At 45.3% G+C, this 22,863-nt stretch overlaps 2 protein-coding genes across 2 annotated transcripts; one reads left to right on the top strand and one right to left on the bottom strand.

Annotated features, from left to right (window-relative positions):
* Positions 1 to 5,118: 5,118 nt before the first annotated feature.
* On the top strand, positions 5,119 to 11,739 carry ubxn4 (UBX domain protein 4). Its single transcript, XM_026217573.1, has 13 exons — positions 5,119 to 5,312; positions 5,554 to 5,656; positions 5,856 to 5,884; positions 6,121 to 6,239; positions 6,480 to 6,543; positions 6,702 to 6,780; positions 7,023 to 7,077; positions 7,160 to 7,324; positions 7,480 to 7,595; positions 8,659 to 8,761; positions 8,855 to 8,986; positions 9,234 to 9,439; positions 11,159 to 11,739. The coding sequence occupies exons 1-13, from the start codon at positions 5,231 to 5,233 to the stop codon at positions 11,295 to 11,297; spliced, it is 1,392 nt and encodes a 463-aa protein (XP_026073358.1). The 5' UTR covers positions 5,119 to 5,230; the 3' UTR covers positions 11,298 to 11,739.
* Positions 11,740 to 12,191: 452 nt separating this feature from the next.
* LOC113052994 (poly [ADP-ribose] polymerase 14) lies at positions 12,192 to 22,685 on the bottom strand. Its single transcript, XM_074559839.1, is given in 26 exon segments — positions 12,192 to 13,083; positions 13,156 to 13,330; positions 13,656 to 13,810; positions 14,421 to 15,056; positions 15,138 to 15,317; positions 15,401 to 15,580; positions 15,826 to 15,888; positions 15,987 to 16,097; positions 16,184 to 16,307; positions 16,426 to 16,598; positions 16,671 to 16,847; positions 16,977 to 17,039; positions 17,197 to 17,301; positions 17,425 to 17,455; positions 17,541 to 17,704; positions 17,795 to 17,971; positions 18,049 to 18,111; positions 18,201 to 18,305; positions 18,408 to 18,477; positions 18,549 to 20,596; positions 20,744 to 20,980; positions 21,251 to 21,487; positions 21,701 to 21,859; positions 21,940 to 21,985; positions 22,237 to 22,397; positions 22,483 to 22,685. Coding segments are annotated over 26 exon segments (6,108 nt in total). The 5' UTR covers positions 22,655 to 22,685; the 3' UTR covers positions 12,192 to 12,787.
* Between the last annotated feature and the right edge of the window lie 178 nt (positions 22,686 to 22,863).

The following is a 22,863-nucleotide window of genomic DNA, read 5'->3' on the forward strand; positions in this document are numbered from 1 at the left end:
AGTTTTACACACAGAAACACATTCGTTGTCAGATCTCGACTGTGTGCTGCTTCCGAAAAAACAGCCAATCCACAAAAACAGCACAAACCATGATTCCTCACATCGCCTGTGCTGATACTTCATATCCCAGAACACATGTCCAGCAGCCTCTCACCGCATCTGAGCAATCACGGGCTACAGCTCACTGAATCCTGTACAGCGGTCAGGATGAATCCTCCATTGCTCTGGAGAGTTTCCACAGGCCTGACGCACATCTGATGAACACAGTGAAGCTGTGGTGTTCCTGACTGATCTCTGAGAGCAGATCAACATCTCTGACGCCCGTCATCCAGCGGAGCGCCAGCAGATGTTAGGACACCCCATTCATCACACTGGGCTCTCTCAGCTCTCCACCCCGAGGGAGATGGTAATTAAAGCCCAAATGCCAAACGATGCTTGGCTAAGCACAATTACAGACAGCACCGCTGCTATATTTAGAGCCATCTTCAGCTAAAGGGGTCATTTACTGCGAGGGCTGTGCTCACAGCGGACCGAGACGAGCTGCTGTGGCGCTCAGGAAACTAGAGCACTTTGTAGGGCAGATGAACATGCCACAGAGAGGCAGAATAGACACAAAATGTCACCTTTCCACATTGGTCTCGCCCCCCGGTGCTAGAAAACGAGCATTCTGGCTTCATAGCGTGCTAGGATTGGGAAATGAGTCTGTGCTCGCTGTGCTCACGGAGCGCTCCATTCCCACACAAACCCCTCGCTCCTCAATCTCTGGTCAACACTGAGGGATAATGCTCCGCTTTCTGACACAGAGCCATGGAAGATAAGGTGCTTATGAAAATGAATGATGCTTCTGCCAAGCAGTGCTTTTAAAGAGTAAACCTATAAAAGATTCAGAGGATTGAAGACAGGAGAAGTGAGCCGCTGTATAATCTGCTCTCGGTTCCTGTGTGAATCTGGAGCCAGCTTCTCGTTTCTGCATGTGACGTCTGTGGAAGCTCGATCACTCAAGTCATTTAATTACAACCTTATCTCACAATTCTGACTTGTTTTCTCTGAATTATGAGATATAAAGTCAAAATCTGATGGGTAAAAAATACATTTTCTCAAAAGTATAAGTCCTTCAAGTGATCCTCCGGCTGGATGGCCCTGGAGATGATGGTCCTCCGGCTGACCGCGGTCAGAATGCTGTCACACAGTGATCTGGACATCAGCTGGACTCACACTGAATTACAGGTGACAACAGTCTGCTGTCAGGACACAAATCAGAGGAGATGCTGAACATCAGCAGAGCAGGTGGGACGTGGAGATGCTTGAAGGACTCCTCTGAGAGCAGGCGGCGCTGTGCATGCGGCGCGGAGGTGTGCTCCTTCAGTGATGGGCGCAGGATCCTGCAGCACAGACACAGTTATGAGCAGCACAGTACAAGCACGATTCACTCGGCTTCACAGATGAACCATATGATGCAAAAACACTCATTTACATTCATGCATTTAGAAAACCTTTTAATCCGAGACAACCTGACGACCGAGGAGCATGAGAGCCAGACGTAAACGGCAGCATGCCATGTTTATCAGAAAGAGCAAAAGAGAAATGCAGATCTTGTGTTGTTTCGCCAGTGCATTGATTTAGGGTTGTGGGAGTAGATTTTCCTGGTGCTTTATGAAAGTTGTGTTATTATCTCTCCACCAGACCGGAGCAGAGAGAGTGAAGGGTCTGGAAAGCAACAAGGCACCGCTCGCTCTATTAGACAGCTTTATTTCTCCTGTGAAAATAACTAAACTATAAGTAGTAATCTGATGTCACAAACTACTGTGAAACAAAACAGACCAGAGCAGACGAATGCAGAGAATATCTGTCACACAAACAATCAAAAATCTGCTATTTGTCGTCTATGTTTTACATGATGATATGAATGGATGGTTCACTTTTAACAGTAGATTCAGATTTAATTAAGATTTAACTGATTATTATCTGATTGGTGGAATTTTTTGCATAGCATCATGGGAAATGTAATTTTTCACCATAAATTCTGCTGTTGAACATGATTTTAAAAATTAGGTTGTAAGTAATGGAAACGGATGGATGTTGATCAGAAGAAGCAGGCATCAGTAGATCTGATCTGACCGGTGTGACGCGGATGGTGACCTCTGGTGACCTCAGAAGGGTCAGTTTGCCCTGTGGCTGCAGACGACCCTCAGCTTTGCTCTTATTGGCTGGTCTCTTCTCTCTGTCCATCTCCATCTCCTCCGTGTCTCCTCGCTGTCGCTCCATGAGTCCCAGGACTTCCCCGGAGAGACGTCCGCACGGCTTCTGTCTGACGCGCCGCTCTTCCTCCCATCATCCCTCGCTCGCGCTCGATGCAGCAGTTCAGCATCTGACGGCGCACACTGAAAACACTCCAACACTCAATAGTTTGGGGTCAGAAAGATTTCTGAAAGTGTTTTTTTTTTTGCATTTATTTGATCAAAAATACATTCAAAACAGCGAAATATTATTATAAAGTAAACTAGCTGTTTTCTGTGTGAATCTGTGTTAAAGTGTAATGTATTTCTGTATTTTCAGCATCATTCCTCCAGTCTTCAGTGTCACATGATCTTCAGAAATCAGAATAATATGATGATTTACTGCTCAACAAACATTTCTGATTATTATCAGTGTTGAACACAGTTGTGCTGCTCAATATATCTGTGGAAACTGTGATGCATTTTATTTTTCAGGATTCACAGATGAACATAAAGTTCAGAAGAACAGCATTTATCTGAAATAGAAATCTTTTGTTACATTATAAATGTCTTTACTGTCACTTTTTATTAATTTGATGCATCCTTGATGAATAAAAGTGTTAATTATTCAGGAAAAAAATGACTGCAAACTGAACAGTAATATATACGCAATCATTTATTCTCATGTTGTTTTCCGATGTTACTTTATTTCTTCTAAAACTGAATTGCATTATTAATAAAGTACATTTTGAATTAATGTTGATTTTACTACATTTAACATGGCTGCTTTCAATCATTTGTAAAAATAAATAAATCATGTTCATGAATAAACTAAATATAAGCTATGGATAGGTTTATTTTAAGTCTTCATCCAGGAAATCTAACTTTAGTTCATACATAACGCAGAAGTTAAAGTAATGATATTTTCATAAACAGCTGCGGAGGACTTTAAACGTATCTTGACTCAAGGACGTTCAGATGGGAACAAGATAATAATGTTCTTTACTGCCATGACTGCATGAATTTAAGACTTGCTTTTTATGCCTTTATTTGTGGAGCGAAGAATCTGATGTCTACAGTTCTGATCTGAACTCAGCATCTTGTTCTTGAAGATGTCCAGACACACACACACACACACAGAGAGAGAGAGAGAGAGACTCAACAGAGACACACACACACAGAGAAAAGAGCACTAACACATGTCAGGAAACACGGCTCCACAGCGCCCCCTGCTGCACACACACCGCATCTGACTCAGAATAACAGGCTTTACAATCATAGAAACACAACTTATTCGAGTTTCTACATGATCTGTGTGTTTAAGACTGAGCGGGTCTGATCACTTAATGACACACATGATGTGAGGAATCATTCTCTAATGCTCCCTGCTCTTGGTTGAAAAATAACGATTTTATTTTTAAATGCTTGGGTTCTTCTGTCGTTTAATCAACCACATGCGCTAAACTTGTGAGTTCGGAAAATTCATAAATCTAACCCTAAAGCCCTATTCGGACGGGACTAGTTTTACAGGGGGTCGTTAGAGAAATCTGCGTTTCACAGACGTACTTGGTGATTTTAATCCCGTCCGAATCTGCCACGTCTGTGTTTTTCTCACACAACCTCTGTGATAATTCCAGAGCAAATTACCTACCGTTTTTCAGCAAACTCAGTGATCCTCTGAGAAAACTAATCCCGTCCGAATGCGAATGTCTGTGATTGCCGGTGATATTTTATTTCACAACGCGTTTCCTTGTGAGTTTTGGCCAACGTGAATTACCGTAGATGCTCTTACCGCGCGGATGTTTGATATATTTGCTTAGAAATAATAATAAAAAAATAATAAAATCAAGAGCAAGATCGCGTAAACTGTTAAAACCGGCTATTGTAATATCAGCATCAGGTAAGATTACTCACGTTCATTTATGTACAGTTGCATAATGTTTTAATTACATTTAATAAAAAAAAAATAGAAAAAGAAAAAAGGAAAACAAGTTAAACTGAAGGAACCACACATTAACATGGTTTTGCTATACTAGCCATTTAGTATTTACTGTGTAATAATACTAAGGCAATCATTCTGAATGAATTAAATGCACGCATACAGAGCGCGTGATCTCTGTGACGCCCAGATGCACAAATCAGACCCTCCCACCTCTGTAATAAACACGGAGATACTAGTCCCGTCCGAATTGGTACATGAAAATCTCAGACGTCAGGTGGTAAGAATCGAAACTCAAACGTAGTTTAGAAAACTAGTCCCGTCCGAATAGTGCTTAAGACACTAAACTCCATAGTCAGTAAAATTACTGTCCGCCGCCATCTTGGCTTTCTATTTATATTCCTGTCTATGTGCATTCGTGGGAAATAGGTCTCTGCAGAGAAAAAGTGGGCTTTTATCACCATGTGGGTGTTTTCTACTGCTGGGTGTTTCTAAATCATGCAATCTAAATGATCCCAATTATATCCCCCTTACCAACCCCACCCCTAAACCTAACGTCACTATGACGTCAACCAATCAGGTACCATGGTGTAAAAACACCCTGATCTGGTAACTCCCATTACTTTCCTGCAGTGCGGTGACGCGTCTCTAAAGATCTGTAAATAAAATAAAATAAACTAAAATAATATAAAATAATAAAATAGAACAAAACACTGCGCTAATATGCTGTTCCGAATCCAGCCAATGTATTAAAAAATACTTTTTTTTTTTTGCTTATATTTTATACTTCTTGATTCCTGTTTTATTCTATGCATTGCTTTCCTTTGTATACTGTAAAGACATTGAGATTTATATTACGTTCCTGACGAAACCACAGTAAACTATTCGTTTTAGAACACATTCCTAACACCGGATGTGCTGCGCATCACGATTCAACTACATTTCCCAGAGTTCCTCGGGTCGAACTGTTTCCGTGTTCCGAGCGCAGCTTCCGGTAGCTGTGAGTTGTCGAATCTGTCAGAAGCTCGAAGTCGCTCAGAAGCAGCAGCAGAGCTTCATCCTCCTCATCTTCATCATGCGCTGGTTCGAGGGCTCGATCCCGGCAGCCATCGCGGCAGCTAAAGAGCGCAGATGCGTGTTCGTGGTGGTGATCACAGGTACATCATCATCATCATCATCATCACCGTCACACTCTCCTCAGACCGTGTTTAGATTAGTTTAATGAGTCGACAGTCTTCATCCCCGCCGTCTTTATAATGTTTCATAATACTGACCTCAGTCCGAACTGATTAATGTCATAGTTTCATCATAAAAACTGAGAGATCACGTGACGTGTGTGTGTGTGTGTGTGTGTGTGTGTGTGTGTGTGTGTGTGTGTGTGTGTGTGTGTGTGTGTAGGGAGTGATGATCAGTCCGCTCAGCTGATGTCCGGTTGGGAGACGGTCAGTGTGTCTGAAGCAGCTCAGAACTGCTGTGTGGCCATTCGACTGGACGCTCAGAGGTGAGAGAGAGTGAATGTGTGTGTGTGTTTGAGAGAGAGTCAGTGTATGTGTGTATGTGTGAGAGAGAGAGAGAGAGAGAGAGAGAGAGAGAGAGTGTGTGTGTGTGAGAGAGTGTGCGTTTGTGTGTGTGTGTGTGTGTGTGTCTCCTCTCCTCTGTGTCTCTGACCAGTCTCTGATGTGTGTGTCTTGCTCCTGCAGTGAAGCGTGTGTCCAGTTCTCTCAGATCTGTATCCTTTGCTGCTGAAGTCAGGTGTGTGATGCTCTTCACACACACTCAGTGCTGTCTGTGGAGTGACACACTCACGCTTTATATACCAGGGCTTTTACTTCTGATACCACAGACAATCAGTCCATCCTACCAGATAAAGGGCAGCTGTTTATTTTAATTACAGTATCTGGAAAATATTTTGATCCGTTCACTGTAGTGTTAGAAGTGTCATCTCTCTTTAACTCTGAGCTCCAGATCCCGTGGTGTGTATCCCGTCCAGCTTCTTCATCGGAGAGAACGGCGTTCCTCTGGAGGTGATCGCAGGCAGCGTGACGGAGGACGAGCTCCAGCGCAGGATCCTCAGGGTCACACAGGTGAACTCTGACCCCATCTGACTCTCCTCATTAGTTTGACAGGAGGATCAGAACACGCCAGTCTCATACACACATGCGTGTCAGCTCGCTTCATGTTTTTAAATACACGGGTTACACACAATTCTTGCATTTTTGATTGCAGTTTTTTTAAAGTTAATTTAGTTTATGCTAATATTCTGTTGCTGAAACGCTTCACTGAACATGTTAACCTCTCACACACACACACACACACACACACAGATGCACACGCAGCAGATTGAAGACGCAGAGAGAGCGGATCAGACGGAGGCTCACGGATCTGAAGGTGAGGATGCTCTGCTCGTGTGTGTGGTTCAGGGGACACTGATCTGTGTGTAGTTTCAGATGTGCACTGACGCTCATTCAGGAGTCGTTAGCATACGAGAGAGAGAGATTTAGATGTGTGTATTTCACTGAGCACTGGATGTACTCCTCTGTTCCCAGAATCCCTGTCTGTGTCGCTGGAGGAAGAGCGAGCGTCAGGTCACGAGACTCCGCAGCTGCTGGATGACAGGGTGGAGAGGTGAGTCTGTTTTCTGAAAAATGCCTCAAATTTAATGTCTCAAAATTGGAGTCAGAAAAAGCAACTTAATTTAAAGCGAAACCAGTCTATTTTTCTGACCCTAATTTTGATGATTTTGTCTTCAGTCCTCGTGCTTCTCCAGTAAATACGTCCCGATTTAACAATCTTTAGATGTTTGTACAAAACTACAGAGGAAACTTCAGCAGTAGTTTTTGTGAGTAACGTACATTCCTCTTTTGTAGGATAACGAAGAAGCTGGAGGAGAGACGCGAGCAGAAGAAGAAAGCAGAAGAAGAGGTACTGTCTGATCATCATGTCCTCTAGAGGATGAGAGATGAGTGTGTGTGTGTGTGACGTGATTCTGCTCTGGTGTGAACAGAACGAGCTGAAGAAGGAGATGGAGAGGCGTAAGATGGGGAAGGAGATGCTGGACTTCAAGCGTCAGCAGGAGGAGGAGAAAACCAAGCGTCTTCTGGAGGAGAGGAATCGAGAGAAGGCTGAGGAGCGAGCGGCTCGAGAGCGAGTCAAGCAGCAGATCGCTCTGGTACTCCTCACACACCGAGAGAGCGTTATACTGAGAACATCAGAGCCGTACGCTGCTCCGCACGACCTCCAGTGCTCTCAGAGACGCTCCCTTCATCAGAAACATGTTCAGGAGTTAGTGTGTTAGCGGTCAGTTGATGTGTGTTTCGTCTGCAGGACCGTGCTGACCGAGCGGCCCGTTACGCTCAGAACCAGCAGGACGCGGCGGCGGCTCGATTAGCAGCGCAGCAGACGCGTGAGAACACGAGAGACGCGGCGCAGCGAGAGAGAAGGTGACACTCCACATCTGCAGCTGCTTCTCAATGATGCCAACTTCATTTATTACAGTTATTCAACTCAAATTGTCAAACTTGTGTATTACAGTAAATGCACACAGACTGAAGTAGTTAAAGGCTTTGGATCTTTTAATTGTGATGATTTTGTTAACTGACTAGCTGCACAAATCCACGTTCATTATCATTATCACACACAAACACACACTCTCACACACACACACACACACTCTCACACAGAGAAAGATCTACTTCAAGGTTGAGGAGCTAGACTCTTACTCTTATCAGGTTCTGTTCCCAAAACACAGAACATGAGTGTAACTTCTCCGAGAAAGAAGAGGAGCGAAGCTTTATTCTTTAACATACAGACATAGAAACAGCTTTACTGTTCTGAGAGGCCCTGACCTCTGTGACCCCTGTGACCCCTGTGACCCCGTGAACCTGAGAGGAGCGAACAGAAGTTTAACACAGGGACAGGATAAACACTCCAATAACATCATACTTTCTAGCTGTACTACTAGTATTTGATAAATCATAACTTTATTCAATCAACTAAAACATTAGAGGTTAAATACTGATTAATAACTGGATTGATAATAACTTCGAAGGATATATGTATGAAATCTATAAATATAAAAATACCAATTGGTTCCAGAGTTCTACTCCTTCAAGGCTAGTGAAGAAAGTTGCTTCTGAGTATGATTTGTATTGATATTATAGTGTTTTATAATGTTTTAATGCTTCCTTCTATTTTATCATGTGAAGCACTTTGAACTGCAATTCATGTATGAAAATGTATATATGAATGAATAGGAATTATTATTATTAAAATCAGACAACAAATCTTAGATGTGTTGAAATGAAAATTCTGGACAGATCCTGTCAAAAGAGCTACAGTGGGGTTTTTTTTTTTCTTCTTTCTCTGCATCCCTAATAAGTAATTCTACACACTGATTTAAAATAAATCTGCATAAATTACATTACAAGACAGCATTGTAAATAGTAAAAGGTTTCTGCAGTGATTAGCAGGATGTGAGCTAGTCTTCTTGACCATGTTTTTCAGTGCGGTGGCCAGGATTCAGTTCCGTCTGCCTGACGGCTCGTCCTTCACGAACCAGTTCCCATCAGAGACGCGTCTGCTGGAGGCCCGACAGTTTGCTGCTCAGGTGGGTGTCCAGGAGGATAGGATTCATGTCTAGCTGTTGTCTAAAGCTCTACACCGTCATGTGACTCTCATGAATCTTTGTGTCTTCATGCAGGAGGTTGGGAACCGATACGGTCAGTTCTCTCTGGCCACCATGTTCCCCCGGAGAGAGTTTACAGCTGAAGATCTGGAGAAATCACTGCTGGAGCTGGATCTGGCCCCCAGCGCCTCCATCGTGCTGCTTCCTGTGAGACACACACACACACACACACACACACACACCAGTTCAGACTGTCAACATTAAAAAAAATAACTAATGTTTTCTTTAACACACTAGGGATAAAAAGAGATGTCCAAAATCTCCTCTAAATAAACCTTTAACATGTCAACAAAATCAAACAAAAAAAAACAAACAAATGCATGTAATGCAAAAGAGTGTTCAGATTTGTTTAGTTTTGGTCACATGAATGCTCTCCTGTGATTGGTCCCTGCAGCAGTCCAGCCGCCCGTCCAACACTGTGGTGCACTCGTCTGCGGGCGGAGGGGTCTGGGCCATGCTGGGGTCACTGCTGTACCCGCTGCTGGCCGTCTGGAGGTTCATCAGTGGCTTCCTGTTCAGCAGCGCTCCTCCACCTGCCGCCGCCCAGAACCAACACGTGACAAACGAGAACGGCTCCAGCGCTGCCGCAGAACCAAAGAGGTGCATCTGTGACCTCACTGTTATTTAAATGACCTCACTTTAACCGACTGTTACTCCCCCGTGACCCCACTGTTACTCCCTGTGACCTCACTGTTACTCCACTGTTACTCCCCCGTGACCCCACTGTTACTCCCCCGTGACTCCACTGTTACTCCCCCGTTTCTCTACCATGACCTCACTGTTACTCCACTGTTACTCCCCCGTGACCCCACTGTTACTCCCTGTGACCTCACTGTTACTCCACTGTTACTCCCCGTGACCCCACTGTTACTCCCCTGTGACCCCACTGTTACTCCCCTGTGACCCCACTGTTACTCCCCCGTGACCTCACTGTTACTCCACTGTTACTCCCCCATGACCCCACTGTTACTCCCCCGTTTCTCTACCATGACCTCACTGTTACTTCCCTCTGACTCCACTGTTACTCCCCCGTGACCTCACTGTTACTCCACTGTTACTCCACTGTTACTCCCCCGTGACCCCACTGTTACTCCCCCGTGACCCCACTGTTACTCCCCCGTGACCCCACTGTTACTCCCCCGTGACTCCACTGTTACTCCCCCGTGACCCCCCTGTTACTCCCCCGTGACTCCACTGTTACTCCCCCGTGACCCCACTGTTACTCCCCCGTGACCCCACTGTTACTCCACTGTTACTCCCCTGTTACTTCCCTGTGACTCCACTGTTACTCCCCCGTGACCCCACTGTTACTCCCCCGTTTCTCTACCATGACCTCACTGTTACTTCCCTCTGACTCCACTGTTACTCCCCCGTGACCTCACTGTTACTCCACTGTTACTCCCCCGTGACCCCACTGTTACTCCCCCGTGACCCCACGGTTACTCCCCCGTGACCCCACTGTTACTCCCCCGTGACTCCACTGTTACTCCCCCGTGACCCCCCTGTTACTCCCCCGTGACCCCACTGTTACTCCCCCGTGACTCCACTGTTACTCCCCCGTGACCCCCCTGTTACTCCCCCGTGACCCCACTGTTACTCCCCCGTGACCCCACGGTTACTCCCCCGTGACCCCACTGTTACTCCCCCGTGACTCCACTGTTACTCCCCCGTGACCCCCCTGTTACTCCCCCGTGACCCCCCTGTTACTCCCCCGTGACCCCACTGTTACTCCCCCGTGACCCCACTGTTACTCCACTGTTACTCCCCCGTGACCCCACGGTTACTCCCCCGTGACCCCACTGTTACTCCCCCGTGACTCCACTGTTACTCCCCCGTGACCCCCCTGTTACTCCCCCGTGACTCCACTGTTACTCCCCCGTGACCCCACTGTTACTCCCCCGTGACCCCACTGTTACTCCACTGTTACTCCCCTGTTACTCCCCCGTGACCTCACTGTTACTCCACTGTTACTCCACTGTTACTCCCCCGTGACCCCACTGTTACTCCCCCGTTTCTCTACCATGACCTCACTGTTACTTCCCTCTGACTCCACTGTTACTCCCCCGTGACCTCACTGTTACTCCACTGTTACTCCACTGTTACTCCCCCGTGACTCCCCTGTTACTCCCCCATGACTCCACTGTTACTCCCCCGTGACCCCCTGACACCCCCCGTTTCTCTACCGTGACCTCACTGTAACTTCACTGCAGCCTCCCAAGCTTCATTTTACCACACTGATTGGTGTCAGGTTATTGTGTGTCAGTGAGAAACAGATGAATTTCTGCTCAATTCTTCTCGTTTTGCTGTTTTCTGCTCCAGAGATTCGGTTCGTAAGAGAGTTCTTGAGAAGAGGCCTGAGGACTTCAAGAAAGAAGGTAAAATATACCGTCTACGGACTCAAGAAGACAGCGAGGACGACAACAACACCTGGAACGGCAACTCCACACAGCAGATGTAGTGCAGCGAGCCTCTTTGGTTTGAGTGTGTATCGGTCTTAACGGTGGGGTTATCATTTAGGGCTTTCCATTCCCCTTCCCTCTGGCTCCATCCCGCATGGGTAAATCAGATCAGGTTAACCTAACTCACTTTAACAGAGATGCTGTGCGTGCCCAACACTTCGACCAGGATGACTCCAGGCTGGAGAATCCCATCCGAGGCTTAGACGCGTTTGATGCGTTAGTTGCATCTGTTATTGCCTGGATTGACTTAATACAGTAACCACCGCTGTGGATGCGGTTTGTTGTGAATATCTGACCGTTTGTGACATTTTATTTGGTGGTTTTGACCCCACAGCATCATCAACTGCCTCGGCAATAGAATGTCTTTCTACTAGTTTGAGCACAGATGCTACTTGATCCTTTAACGATAGAATAAAGAATAAAATATGATTTTCAATGAAACGCTTTGACTGAAGTCATTCTTCTCTTGATTTTGTGCTTTTAATCTAGAACTGTCTATGTGTCTTCGTTAATGTATAAATGTATGGCACATTTAATGTATTAACCAAATCACAATCATTTGCAAAAATACACCCGCTTACTACTATCTGTTGTACTCGGTATGATCATGGTTTGTAATTCATATTAAAGGGAGAAGTATTTTGGGTTCTCTTTCCTTTACTGTGTGATTTTTCCCTTTGGTTACTTTGAATTCTGTTTTATGATGCTCGTCTCACAGAGAAGTCAATCAAGGCAGTTTACAAATGTGTTTATTGTCATTATAAAGTTTCAGAGAAAAGCAAACTGTATCAAAAGTTTAAAACACGGCAGAATGAAGTGCAGCTCTTTCTCCGGTAGGGCTGTCTAATGAATGATTAACAAATATAATGCAGTAAAAACATGAGAGTTATCATTTGTTTCCCTTTTAGTAACGGGAAACACATTTAAAAAAAGCATGTGGCATGTAAAAGGCTTCCAGCAGACGGATGAGAGGATCAGAGGTCACTGATTGGCTGGTGGTCAATCATGATTATATTCATTTCTAAAGAGGTGTGTTGTCTGTTTATGTGTCACATTAAAGAGAGAGTTGACCCAAAAATGAAAATTCTGTCATCATTTACTCTTCCTCCTATTGATCCAAACCTGTGTGAGTTTCTTTCTTCTGTCAAACACAAGAGAAGAGATCTTGAAGACCGTTGATAACTAAACAGATGCTTAAAACAAATCACTATAGAAGTCAGTGGAGACAAGCAACTGTTGTGTAACTACACAAGGGTGAGTAAATGCAGACAAGTTTAATTTTGGGGAAAACAATCCCTTTGATGTCTTTGAATTTCTCCTTTTTTGGGAGTTTTCCTTGGCTGATATTAATCTATGCAATAATCATGTTATTAATTAAGTGATTTTTTGATTGACAACCCTACTGAAGAATGTTATGTGTGTAAAACTCTCTCCCATAATCTCTGTCAGCAGTCAGGGTAGATGTGCACTTGTAGGGTTTGCTGGAGGACTATGTGGATTTGAAGGTGATGAGGTACTCTGGATACGCTCCCGCGTCACAGAACACCACGAAGATGAACGGGTTCTTTAGGTCATCCACGGCGCAGTCGTGCAGTCCGGCCCGTGGGTCAGCAGGGTTGATCGGATCCGGCTCCTTCATCCCACCTCTGCTCTTACACAGCGAGCCCGTCACCACTCGCGCTCGGTAGATGTACTTCAGCTGTTGGTCGTCTGGGTTGGAGTACTGGTCGTGGCAGGAGTACCAGGCCTCTCTAGCGAAGTAGGTGCCTTCACCATGAACCACCGCTTCACAACACAACACGTCAAGGTCAGTATCGTGAAGCTGCAAGAAACAGTTACAGGTCAAATGTGACGTACCGTTTCTCCCACAGAAGCTGCGGTTGAAGCCGTTCTTGTTGATTTTCTGGCAAATCTCTTTGGTCGTTCCGTGATAAAGCTGGCGCTCGTTTGTCTGTTTGGGGTATTTCTTATCCACGGCCTGTTTCAGCACACAGTATCTCTGCCACTGCGACTGACTCTGAATCCTGTCGATCTGAGAAACCACTTCAGATGTTAATAAAGACAGGCCTTAAATCTAAATCAACTCTTAATTTATTAACACATCAGCAATTCACCAGTGCATGTTTTCCCAAAACGTAAAACTCAGAAACGACATTCTTCTTTAGCTGGCATTATGGAGAAAATCAAGTTCCCAGTTTTCTCATTGAATATTCTGCTTTTAATGCATTTGGCAGATGCTTTTATCCAAAGCGACTTCTTCACAATGTAGACTGTTTTTGATCAGTTTGTGCATTCTGTGAGATAAGTCGTGTTACTGATGCTTGTGTAGTGATGTCTGATGTCAGGAGACACTTTACCTGTTGAACCTGGACGGGCTTCACATCAGGATGATTGCTGGATGTCAGGAAGGCTGTTTCTATGTTCTTGTACTCTGCTGAATCTGACTGTAATGTGATTATTTCTAAATCTCGTCCATCCATTTTGGTCCATGTTGTAGGAGGATGAATGATTGCTGAGAATCAAACAAGGAAAGTTACAGAAAGAACAGTTTCTGCTATCATATATATATTTAAATTTACATTTAATCATTTAGCAGATGCTTTCATCCAAAGCGACTTACAAATGAGAACAATAGAAACAATCAGGGGAGCGTTTCCCAAAACCATAGTAACTTTGTTGGTTGCAATGCAGTTTCCCATTGCCAACCAACTAAGCTGCTAACAGTTTAGCAACTATGGTTTTGGGAAATGCACCCCAGATTAACAAAGAATAACAACAGTATACAAGTGCCATGACAAGTCTTAGTCTAGTACAGAACTCATAACCAAAATATATCTTCAGACGATTCCCACAGATGCCGCACTGGTGTTTAAAACATACATCTGGAAATCATGTGCTAGTCAGATGAGGAACACTATAGTGTTTAACAGCAAAGACAAGCCCTGGACTCTTCAGAGTTTACAAGGTCAGTTTAGCAGAAGTTTGACCTGTATATTGTGTTTTTTTGTTTTATCTTAGCTATCTTTGGGACACATGTTGTACTTCACACTCTGATGCTTCAGATTCTGGTGAAAGTGTTTGCATCGGTTGTTCTGGTAGACTGTGGTCAGTGCCGCTCGTACCCGTATCAGAGTCTCCCATCAGAGTCCTCTTGATCCTGCAGGACTCCAGCTTGCTGTTTGTGACCTCCATCTTGTTGAAGTCCACGGTGTAGGTCTCGCTCTTCTCCTGGTACTGGAAGCTCTTCTGCTTGCGGTGGAAGGCCAGCTCAATGTCGTAGCTGATGCCGGGCTCCAGCGACTCCCAGCGATCTCCTCTGGCCACTTCCCAACACAGCGTCTCCCGCAGACGCTTCACCTCACCTTCACGCATCTCTCGGTCTCGCACTGCCTGGAGGAAGCCATTTATCTTCAGCACTGCATCTAAGACATCGTCTCTCTTCCCTGATACCGTTAACGTATCCCAGCTGGTCACCAGAATGCTGACTTGATTGGCTCGGCTGAGGGCCACAATGGCCTTCTTGTCCGTCTCAGGAAGATCTGTGATGTGGCTCGACTGGACGTCTTTACTAATGCACTCCTCCTTGACCAGCTCATCCAGGAGCTTCTTGACCTTGCCGAGGTTTGTAGGGGACGTCCCGTAAACATCTACAGCCATAACCGGGAACAATACAGCGGCGGTTTCTTTGGCTAGACAAACAGCTGGTCTCGGTGTCGGCACAGGGATCACCGGTTTCTGGAGGGGTTTGACCAGACGCGCTGTTCAGGAAACACAAGGTAAATTAACCAGATTAGTTCCAGCTCTTTCTTCACACTGTGTGTTCATGCACTGAAACATACCAGAAGCATTTGGAGAAATCTTCTTGCACTTCTTGACCGCTTGCTGAAAGTCTGGCAGCAGCTTCGCTTGGAAGATCACGATGTGGACGCGCTTCAGGTGTTTTGGTGAGTCCTTCATAAAGTTGGTCAGAGCTTCTGTCATTGCATTGGCAGCTCCGGCAGCAGCTAAGTTTCCTGCTCCTGAAGAACATTCAGCAGTTTAGGATCATCCAGATATCTTTGCTTGGCTTTGCTCATCTGTATTTCTGAATGGACGGACTCACCTGTTCCAAGAGCTGGGAATGAAACCGACTGAATCTTATTTTCTTCACACATCCTCAGGACCTTGTACATGGAGCTGCTGATGCCTTTCTCATTGGTCTGCCCAACCATATGGATGATGTGTTTGATATCTGAAAGATTTCCAGCTTTGGTCAGGATCAGGCCGTCGGCAGGCTGAGGCGCTTTAATCAGGAGAGAATGAGGATTATTATTAGGACAGGAGTGTTTAATCCTGCTCTGGAGGATCAGTGTCCTGCAGAATATTTCTGTAACCCTGATTAAATCCAGCTGAACCTCGGTCATCCAAGGTCTTCAGGATTACTAGAAACTTCCGGGTATTACGTGACTAGTTGGAGCTAAACTCTGCAGGACATTGGTCTCCAGGACCAGGATATTCATGACCATTGACTGAAGCGGAAGAGTGTACCTTTTGATTTGCACTCGTTCACCACCGTTTGTCCTGATGCTTTGAGAATGGCTCCTGATACACCTGCACATAAGGACATACACTAAATCCCTGTTTCATGTGTTGTATGTCTGGAAAGTAAGCGTTCATCAGATTCGGAGCGACATCAGAAACAAACTCACCCGTGTTCAGATCTAGGCTCGTGGTTGTGCTGTTAACTATAGCCTCCACAGTCTCTTTAGTGATGTCTCCACTGAACACCTTGACTTTAATCGAGCCCATCATCACCTCCACTGGTCAAATGTAAACATTTTAAGCAAATTTGGTACACTTATAACACCTCTATCTATCTTTAACAGGTGATCAAACACTGCATTACCGCTGGCATCCGCTTCTTGTTCAGATGAGGAGCTTTCTTCTGTTGAGCTGTAATCCTCCCTCTCATCATCTCCATCATCATCATCATCATCATCATCATCATCATCTTCATCATCTTCACTCTCCTAAGTGTGTTGATGTCAAAGTGCAAAAGCATTTACATTCGATACTGAATAAATCACAAAACTATCAATAATAATAGACCGATCCAGTGGGTTACGGTTCAGCACGTGGCAGCTCTACCTGTGTATTCGTAATCCATGTTTTGAGACCGTTCTGAAACTCTTGTAGGACGTTGTCCTGGTCGATCACAATATAGATGAGCTTGATCACAGTCGAGATGTTTAGAGACAGATGATCTTCAAAGCCCTGCAGCATTGCAGCGATCGCGTCCGTCCCCTGAACGCCTCCTCCACCTTTAACAGAGCATCACACGAGTGAGACACAGCATGACCAGCACACGCCACGGTGGAGACCATCGTCCGTACCGGTGCCCACGGCAGGGAAGGAGACCGTGGTGATCTGCTTCTCCTCACAGCGCTCCAGAACGTTCTTCACGCGGGATCTCGCCTCCTCCGCCGAGTGTGGGCCGACCATGTGAAGGATGAAGTCACAGAGCAGGTTTCCGCCGCTGGTCACGGCCGCGATGTCATTCTGCAGAGCTCCTTCAGAGGGGGATTTAAGGAAAAACATTTATTTCTATGGCCCAGTCACAGGTGTGGATAAACAGATTGCTCCTGCTCAGGCAGTTGATTATTAAAAAGGTTGAATTATTTGGCATGTGACCTTCTCACCGTGCTTTTGGCACTCCTGCTCCACAGATGCTCCAGCTGCTTTAAATATGGCACCAGACACTCCTGAAGAACAAACACACTTCTGAGCGCTCTACTACTGAGCTGATGACATTACTGCGTGTGTTTGCTCAAGGAGACATGTGCAGTGCACTGCTAATTCATGTGCTGATATAAAAGTGTCTGGATTGTGTGTTTTGAGTTATATTAAGTCTCAACACACCTCCTCTCAGACTCATGTCCCTGTTGGTGGTGTTTACGATCCCTCGGACCGTTTCATTAGTGATGTCACCTTTCTTCACCTCGATTCTGACACTTCCAATTTTGACTACAGGACATGAGAAAGATATTCACTCCTGGAAATATCACAACTATTACATGAAAATAGCTTTATTCTGTATTTTAAAAATCTAGAGCATATTTATTTGAGGAAATGCAGAGTTGTCAAAACCTTGATTTTCAGGCATCTTGCCGAATGCAGGCTGAGGAAAAACAAATGTTAGAAAATTAAAGCAATAAAAAAAAGAAATCTGGACAATATTATTTAGTTATCCCATCAGTATTAACCTTATTCCACACTTTAAAATGGTCACGAAAGTCATCGAAGGTCTTCTGTTCGAAAGCCACTATAGAGATGCTCCGGAGGCAGGATGAGTTCGGCTGCTTCAGATGTTTCTCGATTGCTGAGAGGATGGCTTTGATCGATTCCTTCGGAGGAAACCCACCTCGTCCTGCAGAGAACAAGATTGTCACTCAGGGTTATATATTTTCCCACAGGGCTTCGAGAGAATGTTTTAATGACAATCTGTTTGCTGTCATGCCTGTTCCAATGGCAGGAATGGCCAGAGTTGTGGCTGTTTTGTCTTCGCAGAGGTTCAGAACCTTTTCTAGAGATGATGTGATGTCTGCGGTGCTCTCCGGCCCAACCATCTGAGCGATGTACTTACACTGAAGCGCTCCAGGACCCGTCAGCACTGCTGCGCCGGCCTTCAGCGGAGCTACACAAGCAGATGTGCATCAGATCACTCCACACTCCCTTCAGAAGACAAGCATTGACAGAAAGAGTCGGAGATACCTTGCTTTTTACATTCGTCAGCAACAGATTGTCCAGCAGCCTTGAAGATGGCGCCAGAGACACCTGTAGAGAAGTTACAGTAAATATAATAACCCAGATCTTTCAGGTACCTTTAGCATGAAACATTAAAGTATTGATGAAGAAACTCTTACCGGTGTCAAGATCTAAACTTTTATTGGATGAATTCACAATGACATCCACCGTCTCTGTGGTGATGTCGCCCTGTTTCAGGCATATGGGCACACCATTGATCAGCACTGATTCATGTGAACAGAGAAGTACAGAAGCTGTCTTCAGATGCGGTTTAGGACACATGATGTCCAGCAGTAGTGAATCACAACCGCAGGTATATACAGTACCTCTCGTGTCTGATCTGTGTTTAAGCTTCAAGGACTGAAGAGGAACTGTTGTTGATGTGTCAGGAAATCCCTGTTAGAAAATAAAGCAATGATAAAACATGCTAAACACTTTTAATAACATTTGCATAGGAGGGATCATACTAGTTCCTGGATCAGAGCGTTGTACTCCTCAACGGTCCTCTGGTCTGAATCCACTACACTGATGTGTCTGATGTTTTTAGGAGAGATCTGATAGAACTGAAGAACAGCGGCTCGGAGCGCCACACAACTCTCTTTGACGGAGAACCCGAAGCTTCCACACCCAACAGCTGGGAGTGCAATCGAGGCGCATCCTTCCCCTTCAGCTTTCAGGAGGCTGTTATACACGGCTGACTGAAGATAGTGAGAGTCCAGCCTCTGTCCTTTCTGAGGAAACACGGCGTAGATGAGTGTCCCGGCGCTGAGCTTCCCAGCATCACTGAGCACCACGTCTCCAGGCTGGTGCTTCTGCTGAGCTCTACACACCTCCCTAATCATGTCTCCTCCGAACTGGACAAAGCACTGAGCCACAGGGTTATTGAACGCTAGACTGGTATTCATCGGACAGGTCAAAGCGTCGGCGGTGTAATGGTGCAGGTCTCCCTCTGTGATGTTCAGGGTCATGAAGTTATCTATTTTGTGTGTGAAGTTCTTCGGAGGAACAGATTTGACCAGATGCTCTTGTGATAAATACAGACTGCACTGCATCTCCTTAGCTTTGGTCTTCACACTGGCTTCAAGTTTCTCCAGGACCTTTGCTTCTCCTGCTTTGCAGTATGTATGGCTCTGCAGAAGGATGGATGAGATCTGCTGCTGTACGACACACACAGCGTCTCTGAGCTTGTCTTTAGGTGCTGTGACTCTCAGACACGGGGCGTCTGATGTTCTGTGAGCGAGTACCGTCACGCCGAAGCGCTTCAGGTCTGGGAGCTCACACAGATTCAGACAGGACTCCACAAATTCAGCCTCTCGCACAGATTTCAGAGCGACGTTCTCCGTCGTTGGTTCCTTGTTGTCTAGATATGTCTTCACTTTTCCTGTAACATCTGCCACCACACTGGAAAACCCACATATTACAACCTCATTATTTGATTTAGTGATCCTGATATCGTGAGCTTTCTGGAGCAATTCTATTTCATCTTGAAGATTCCTGAGAAAGTGTGTCCAGGTTTCACCGGTCTGATTGGGAGAAAGCTGTAGAACCTGCTCTTGGAGAATCTCACTTATTCTGTCTTCAGCTCTCTTCTGGTTTTCTTTCTCAACTAAGATCACAAAAAAATCCTGTCGCTTTAAAAGTCTAGCTGCAATGTGGCTTGGGAGAAAATAGTCTTGCTCGAACTTTTTAAGATCCAGAGACTTGAGAAAGTGAGTGAGATGTGAGGAAAGCTTGAGCTGGTGTGTGATGATGTTCTTCTGCGTTTGCTTGATGATCATCTCCACTGGATCTACCTGATCCTTCAGACCTCTGAGAGAGATGATGTGCTGCTTCTCATCGTGTGAGAAACTCACCTGTCCTAACCTGGACTCCACTCACTCTTTTATGAGATCACACGTCTCTCTGCAGTCTAGCTGGATGTCCACCTGGGTGCTGTTTCTTTCTGCTTCCACCGCAGCAGCAGTGTTCTCCAGGACTGTCCTGATCTTGTCTGACAGGACCTTCACCTCCTCTTTCTCTCCAGTAATCACAGCTTTAGAGTTGATCTGGCTGTAGAAGAGCGCAGTGTTAAGCGTGACGAGACCGTTACAGATGTTCTCAGATCTGGTCCAGACGTCCTTCTCCGCCGTCAGCTCTGCGGTGTCATATCTGCTCAGAAAGGACTGGATTTCCCTCAGTGTCGTGGACTTCCACATGGGAGCGATCTGCAGCGCAGCCAGCGACTCTTTCTTGACGTCCATCTCCAGAATCAGTTCATGTTCTGCGGTGAAGCGGTCAATGAGCACTTTGGCATGAAAGCGTTTGGCGTCACTCTCCAGCAGTTTTCTGCATCGCTCGCTGGTTTCAAAGAAACGGAGCAGCTCTTCACTGACAGGAACCTTCACTTTTGTGGATATTTGATCAGTTAGGGCTGGTTTTTCTCCAGTTAGAGCCTTTTGTAAACTTGAGTAGAAGAGTGAAGCGTGAACTTCTGTGCCGCAAACATTGTGTGTTTGTTCCACCACTGCATGTGCATCTATCACAACAGGAACGACAGGTGCATTCTCAACATTAGGTTCGTTCTTTATATTTTAGCCCATTTTATTTTATTAACACTTATACAATATTCACATGACTGCTTTTTAGATCTAAATGAATATGTCATCTTTGCATATAATCCCACCGTCACAGTTTGCGAAGGTGATGACCGCACTCTCTCTTCTGTTGATCCAGATGCAGGACTGGACGTCTCCTCCTCTGCTCCTCTTCGTGTTACTGAAGTAAAGTGTGAGAACATCTTCAGAGAGCTTCTCCAAGTCTCCCTGGACCAGGACCGAGTCCGTCCGCTCCACACGGGTCACTCCGATGTCTCGACCCTGCAGCTGCTTCGAGGTGCACTTCCTTAAAAATGACCTCACATCTGATGATGAAACAGGAAGGAAATGATTGATGAGTGTGTGCGTCTTCCTCAGTGTGTTGACCACAGCAGTCTGATCAGGTTCTTGTAGCATTCATTCTCACATATATAGAGGATTTGATTAGTCTATATAGATCGATAAAGAACAGAAAATATAAAGGTGCACAGAAGCAGCAGACTCAGAAGACAGAGAACTATAAGCCGTGTGAAAGCAGGGGTCTCAGAAACAGAGGCTGTTCTCGGGCAGAGAGCGATGAGAAGACAGAAACGCACCGATATCGTGTCTGAAGGAGACCACTATCCTGTCCTCGTCGAGCGTCTCCCAGGTGTGCTCTGTTGTCCTGCTACAGCTGCCGATGAAGAGTGAGATCATCCTGCAGTCTGTGTCTCCATCGAAGCCGGTCAAGATGAAGCGCCGCGGGTCCAGCTGCTCTCCCACACCTCCTCCTCTATACACCGCTAAACTTATACCAAACTCATGCTCTTTCTGGCCCAAAATCTCCTCTAGATCTGAGAAAAGGGCAACACTGTTAATTCTGCTATATCTGATCTCACAGATGGATTAAAGTTGGATGATTTAATCGTGGTTTGAGTGCTAGTTTCTAATGATAGTTTCTTTGGCCTGAGTCATGTGGAAGTGATGCACAGAAATAGAAATGTAAAACCAGTTTCTTTCACGTCACATCGTGATGTAAGTAGAAAACAATCTCTCGGGGCTAATACCTGACTGACAGCAGAGCGTCAGGATCCAGCTGTTATTCCCGTGCTTCGCTAGCTCAAACTGTTCTGTGAACTGCTCAAAATACATCTGAAGGGTCTCCTTCTCCACCGATCCAGAGGTGCTAATGAGGAGATCCGGGAGCTCAGAAGCCTCCTCATCTTCTGTGTAATGAACAAATATATACACATGGATAATCAGTCATTTATTTTAAACACTAGGAGTAAAAGCATTACAGTCCCACCTTTATGATGTGTAATTGCTGGAGCAGGCTTCCTCTCGGGAGAGACCTTTGTGCCATGAGGAGGAAGTAAACAAGACATTAAATCACTAATATTTCTATAAAGTTCATATTTTTTGTGCTGGGTGCATAAACAAGATTAGTCTTTAAAGATCTTCTAATTGTTCATTAGATTGATTACCACTTGGTTAACTAGTTCTTTAGACAGTTTTAACATAGTTTATCTGTTCATGCAACTGGTTCTTTCTACAGAGAGCAGAATCAGGAAAGGTGTAGTGTAATCTAATGGTCAGGAGTGACCTGTGGGTCAGGAGCGGCCGGTGACCGGGGGGGTTTGGGCAGCACTGCTGGTTTGGGCTTCTTGACCACAGGGTCTTCTGGGAGTTTCACGGTCAGTTCCACTGATCCATGAGGTTTCAGATTAACTTTATGGACAGTTTTGTCGAGCACCTTCTTCAGATCTGGAGAACAGAGGGATTTCCTGTAAAACTGTTTGAATCAGGTCATTTATTAAATGTTGTGTGTCAGTGTTGCTTTATATCTCACCATCGTCCCTCATATAAAGCAGAAGCGCTTTTCGTTTGTCCTCGAGATGTTCTCGGATGTGCACGATCTCTCCTCCAGATCTTCTCTTGTTTCTGAAATAAAGCTCGAGTTTGGATCGGACACGGTCGAAATCAGCCGGAAGTCCCTCGAGAACCAGACTCTTCTCTTCCATGTTTCAGAGTCGAACCGACAGAACTGTGTCATGAGAGACTGTCACCTTATCGACCCCCGTAGAGAGACATATTAATCATATAATATTAATATAGGCTCATATTAATATATCGCTTGCTGGTGACGGACTCGTCTCCTCTCCGAGCTTTCACTTTTGCTTCAGGACTGTTCATGTGACTTCTGATCAATACAAGTTCAGTTCAGTTCGGG

Source organism: Carassius auratus, chromosome 34 (genome assembly GCF_003368295.1).
Source record: "Carassius auratus strain Wakin chromosome 34, ASM336829v1, whole genome shotgun sequence".
Classification (NCBI taxonomy): Eukaryota; Metazoa; Chordata; class Actinopteri; order Cypriniformes; family Cyprinidae; genus Carassius; species Carassius auratus.